The sequence below is a fragment of the Eumetopias jubatus genome, unplaced genomic scaffold (genome assembly GCF_037043125.1).
Source record: "Eumetopias jubatus isolate StellerSeaLion01/CBP00866 unplaced genomic scaffold, mEumJub1_p1.0 scaffold_3, whole genome shotgun sequence".
NCBI lineage: Eukaryota > Metazoa > Chordata > Mammalia > Carnivora > Otariidae > Eumetopias > Eumetopias jubatus.
Window position 1 is genome coordinate 135,717,463 of NW_028274809.1, and position 6,000 is coordinate 135,723,462.

The 6,000-nt window shown below is 40.6% G+C and overlaps 1 protein-coding gene across 1 annotated transcript in view; it reads right to left on the reverse strand.

The window, feature by feature from the left end:
* CDADC1 (cytidine and dCMP deaminase domain containing 1) overlaps positions 1-2,484 on the reverse strand; it is a 45,472-nt gene extending 42,988 nt beyond the window's left edge. Inside the window, exons 1-2 of the mRNA XM_028103334.2 lie at positions 2,329-2,484; positions 1,491-1,588 (exon numbers count right to left, since the gene is read on the reverse strand). Coding sequence (XP_027959135.1) covers positions 1,491-1,588; positions 2,329-2,410 — 180 coding nt within the window. The 5' untranslated portion in view covers positions 2,411-2,484. The remainder of the gene's footprint in view (positions 1-1,490; positions 1,589-2,328) is intronic.
* Between the last annotated feature and the right edge of the window lie 3,516 nt (positions 2,485-6,000).

The following is a 6,000-nucleotide window of genomic DNA, read 5'->3' on the forward strand; positions in this document are numbered from 1 at the left end:
CTTAATTCCCTGTTAAAATTCATCAGTGTAGTCCCTACTTATAAAATCTAAACTCTCTTGCAAGGCATACAATATTTTTTATTTTCTGATTCCTGTATATCTTTCCAAGCTCATCTTCAGTCTCTTCCCTTCACCCAACTTCACCCGCCCCCATGAGGACCACAAGTTCTCTCACTCCTTCAAGCTTTTCCATATGGAGTCCCCTGGCTTGGTAAATATCTACTCATTCTTCATGTCTCAGTGCAAACGGAGCCTCCCCTGTGCATCCTTCCCTCACTTCCCCATGCAGAACCCGGTTTGCAGTCTTCAGTCTTGGTAGCATCTCTGCTTATTGCATCTTGTTTAAATACCTAACTTTTGTCTCCGTTTAGAAAATAAGAACCAAATCTCTCTTTTTGTATCTCCAATGCCAAGCACACAACCTTATCCACCATAACGAAGATGCCAAAAAGAAAAAAGAAAAAGAGACTGGTTATGAATGACCTCATAAGAGTACAGTTGTGTTTAAGGATTTACAAAAAGTAATTTTGTAGAAAATGTGAAGCAATCTTTCAGCACAATTATTGGCAAGTTGGAAACTTCCATAAGCATATGCAGAATACAAGTACAATTTTGTAAGAGAAAAACAAGCAAAAATCCTGTGCTTAAGAAAAGACTGAAGGAAAGTACCAAAATGTTAAAAGTGATGTTGTTAGAATGGTGAAAAGCCATGGGTAATTTTTCCCCCTTTCTCTTCTTCAAAAAATGTCTTAAATGCTTAAACAACTTAATACTCTTCTCCCTATATGGCTTTGGCCCCCTAAAACATTCTAAACTTACTAATCTACCAAACCAACTGGTGAGAACCTAACACCATGCCACTCCAAGCATGGAGGAAAAAGATGAGAAGGTAAGCACCTTGCTGCCCAAGGGTTGGAGAAAGTAAAGATGTAGGCTTTCATGATTATTCTTTCTATATATTCCTAACCTGTTTTGATCACCTCTTTTAGATCCAAAAAAGAGACTATTTACATGGAACAAGAAACCAATTAGCATTCACAGATTACCTATTCCAAGAGTAGATGCTAAAGGGGTATAAATAAGACATGGTAAAATAAGACACAGTAATAAAAATAAGGTAAAATAAGACATGATCTCCATCTTTATGTAATTTACGGTTCAGTGGGAGAAGAGAAAAACTACTCACATGAAACATCAATAGTATACAACTGGGTGATAAATTATGCAATCTAATTGTCCAAACCAACAGATAAATACCATTAATACCTGATAAACATGCACAGTCTGAGAAAGTAACAATTCTATTTTTAGATTAGAAAGATGAGCTATTACAGCTATGTGATATATATATGTGATACAAATATCACACTAAACCACCGAAGTATTTTGCAAATTTTAAGGTTTTTGAGTTTGCTTTTAATGTGACAGAAACTGGAAAAACCAAATTTAAACCACGGCTCAGTGGGAAAAACTAAGGAAACAAAATATACCTGAGATTTTTGTCTTTGGGCTTTTACTGCTGGGAAGAGCTCCATCCAGAGACTGAGCAGAGTGAAAAGGTTGACTTTAGAAAGCCTTGGTATTTGACCTACAAAAGAGAGGGCAGACACTTTAAAATTTTTACTAATGATGAAAATAGGAACTCATGCTCAGTGCCACTTGGGTGCTGCAGCCTTAACTCAGCTGCTTTAGTAGGAGACAGAGAAAAAGGTAAGAGGACAAGGGGAGAATCAAAGGGCAGGAGCCTGGCTCCAACCTCACTTTCGGCGACCTCCTCTGGCACTTTTCAAAGTTGGGCCCTTTCTCCAGCCATCACATGACAAGGAAAAAAAAATGGTACAACTGATACATTTAACTATGGGATAATCCAAAGGAAGTTATGAAAAGTCCTTGCGTCTGATGTTATCGTGGAGCACGATTTTCTTTAAATTGTGGTGTGGCAAGAAGGGCAGTGCGGTGACCTTCGCGGGGAAGGCAGCTGAAATACAGGAAAGCGTCGTGTGTGGTTAATTCGGAAATCAAGTCAAAAGCACGGAATTTTCAGGCTCAATACCTGAGATTCCAGCTCTAGGTCCTGGGAGGAAAAGTAAAGGGCGGGGGCGTAGGGGTGGGGGGTAAAAGGGAATGAGCGCGACTTCAAAAGCAGGTGTTGCCAAGCCAGGGGTTCCTGGTGACCGAGGCGAGAACGCGCCTAGGGCGGGAATGAGACATCTCGGGGCAGAAGCGCGGGCGAAGAGGGGTAAGCAGGGAAAGCGGAGTTACACGGAGGCAGAGGCTCAGGGCAGAGCGAAAGGCTGGGATGGCAGCAGCAGGGTCCGAGGCACTCACCAGTCATGCTGCCAGTCTGGGTGCTGACTGACCGCCCGGCCCCCGCGCTCTCCAGATTTTGCATCTGCCCTGCTTCTTTCATCCCAAGCCTAGCGGCCTCTGCTGCCCAGAATACCTCTCGCTGCCTGGCATGATCTTAGCCCCAGCGGCTCCACCTCCCGCCTCCTCCCAGCAACTATACGGCAACAGCCAACTGGGCGCAGCCAATGACGTAGGAGCCCGACCGCCACTTCCGGGCGCCTCGTGTGTCGTATTAGCTAGGTGTGGGCGCGGCGGCGGGGGGCTGCCAGTCTAGGGGTGGCTGCGTAGGTAAGAAAATGGGCAATAAATCATTTGAGGACTGACTTTAACTGTCGATGTTTTTGGCCTGGAAGTCCCAGGTTGTGCGGACTCTGATACAGAGTGATGAGGCCTGCGCAGACTTGAGAGTTTTGATGACAGAGTGACGGGGAATTGGAATGGAATGCTGCCCCATCTGTCACGGTGGAGATCTTAGAGAAGGGGGAGGTGGAGTTGGAAAGGTAGGACCTGGGCGGTCCAGGTGGTTGTTACCATCAGAGATTGGCCAGCCCTTAGGAACTCAGTGCCAGGCTACCATAGGGACATTCTGCTTCTCATCAAACGTATCACCTCAAGAAGTCCAACTGTAGGGGCACCTGGGTGGCTCAGTCGGACTCTTGGTTTCAACTCAAGTCACGATCTCGTGGTCGGGGGATCGAGCCCCCTGTCGGATTCTGCACTCAGCGTGGAGTCTGTTTCAGATTCTCTCTCTCTCAAATAAATAAATAAATAAATAAATAAATAAAGCCTTAAAAAAAAAAAAAGTCCAACTGTGATTATGAGAAAGGTGGGGGTAGGAGGAAGTAGCAAGTGGCCCCTGGAAAATATGGGGAGTGCCATTTCGACATTGTAGGTTTGTGCCCAGTGCATTTTATTTGATTATTTTGTAAGTGTCCCAGGTATTACTCAAAATGAAGTTCCTCCCTAGTGACTCAGAGCCCAGTTTCCCTCACCAACCCGCTCTGTTCTCACAACTTGGAATACTGATACATACCAAGGCATGAAAACAGCTTTTGTCCTATTCTTTTTTTTTAAGATTTTATTTATTTATTTGAGAGAGAGAATGAGATAGAACATGAGAGGGCGCAGGTCAGAGGGAGAAGCAGACTTCCCTGCTGAGCAGGGAACCCGATACGGGACTCGATCCTGAGACTCCAGGATCATGACCTGAGCTGAAGGCAGTCGCTTAACCAACTGAGCCACCCAGGCGCCCCATGAAAACAGCTTTTTGAAAGCAAAAGCTAAACGTTATTAAAAAGGCATCATTTTGTAAAGGACTGAAGTGGTAATCTTCGGTGATAATGGATATGGCTTATAGTTCCTTAATTTTCACTTCTGTATAGTATTTACTGTAGCTATATACCACAATTTATTTTTCCATGTTTGAGCCAAGAAACATTTGGACCATCTCCAGTTCTTTGCTATTGCAAATAATACTGCTATAAACATTTTTGTATGTCTCCTTATGTTTAGGGACTATACTTAGGAGTAGAATTGTTGGGTTGTTATTGTCACGTTTACCAGATAATGCTGAAATTTTTTACAAAGGAATTGGACCAATTTATATAGCTCTACATCACCACTAGCTCTTGGTATTGTCAAACTTATAATGTTTGACAGTTGGGTTGGCATAAAATGATATCCTGTGGTTTTGATTTTCCCTGATTTCTACTTTGGTTGAACATCTTGTATGTTGGTTGGCCGTATGTGTGTCCTCTATGAAATACCTGTTAACCATTTTTCTCTTTGGTTGTTTCTTATTTCTTATTCATTTGTAAGCGTTCTTTATATATTCTGGATATTCATTCTCAGTTGGGAGTGTGTATGATAAATATCTTCTCCCATTTGCCACTTGCTTTTTCACTTACTTTATTATGCCTTTCAGTGCACAGTGTTTTATTTTAAAGTGCCAAACATACCAATAACTCTCTTTAATGGGTTTTATATTTTAGTATCTTTATAAAATGTCTTTCCTACCCAAGGTTATAAAAATATTTTGTATTTCCTCTAAATATCATAAGTTTTTCCTTTGACATTTACATACACATGCATGTAGAATTCATTTTTGTGCATGGTCAGAGAAAGGGATCCAATTTTATTTTCCATTTGATAGTCAGTTAACACCATTTCCCCATTGATATGCAATGTCACCTGTGTCATATATCAAATTTCCATACACACATGAGACTGTTTTTGGGCTTTGTATTGCATATCATTTGTTTATTTACCTCCCTCCCCCCAAAAAGGATCTTATTTTCTTCAGGAATATCTTGGCTATTCTTGGCCCTTTAGAATCTAGGTAAATTTAGAATCATATTGTCACATTCCTCAAATATCCCACTGGAATATTGACTGGAAGTGCATTGAATTTATAGATCAATTTGAGATATATAGGCTTCCTGTCCCTGAACATAGTACATGTGTGTGAACATGGCATACTGGGTTTTCTGAAGGTTTCAAAAGGATTTATGATTTTTTCCCACAAAGATTTTACATATATTTTATGATTTAATTCTAGGTTTTTTGTTGGTATTGTAAATGAAAAAAATTTTTTTAAGATTATTTATTTATTTAATTAGAGAGAGACAGCGAGAGACAAGTGGGGGGGGGTGGGAGAGGGAGAAGCAGGCTTCTCGCTGAGCAGGAAGCTCGATGTGGGGCTCGATCCCAGGACCCTGGGATCATGACCTGAGCCAAAGGCAGTCACCTAACCAACTGAGCCACCCAGGTGCCCCAAATGAAAACTTTTTTTTAAATAAACTCTACCTGCAACATGGGGCTTGAGCTCACAACCCCAAGATCAAGAGTCACATACTCTACCAAATGAGAAAACCAAGCACCCTGTAAATGAAATCTTTTTAACAAATTATATTTGTATTTGTGGCTAATATATAGAAATGCAAGTAATTTTTATATATTTTATATTGAGCCATCTTGCTAAAATTTCTTATTAATTTTAATACTATTTATTTTTAGTTTCTTTTGTTGTCTAGGTGGAAAGGATATCATCTACAGATAATGACAATTTTACTTATAGTTTTCTAATATTCAAACCTTTAATATTTTATTATCTTACTGCAGTCTAGGATGTCAGAGAAATATTGAATAGAATTTATGGTAACAGGCATTCTTTCTTGTTCCTGATTTAAAAGGAAATGATTTTTTTTATTTTTGTAAAGGATTTTATTTATTTATTTCTCAGAAAGCGAGAGAGAGAGAGCACACAAGCAGGGGAGTGTCAGGCAGAGGGAGAAGCAGGCTCCCTTCTGAACAAGGAGCCTGATGCGGGACTCAATCCCAGGACCCTGGGATCATGCGTGACCTGAGCCAAAGGCAGTCACTTAACTGACTGAGTCACCCAGGCGCCCCAGGAAATGATTTTAATGTTAAACTTTAAAGTATGGTTTTGCTGTAGGCTTTTGGTAGCTGTCCTTTATCAGATTATGCAAATTCCCTTCTATTTCTGTTGTTTTTTTTTAATCAGATGTTGAACTTTATTAAATGCTCATGTTAGGTGCCTTTTATCCACTTAAGAAAATTCTTTCTCTGCTGGCTTGCTGAGAATTATTATCATGAATGGATGTTGAGTTTTATCAAACATATCTTATGTCT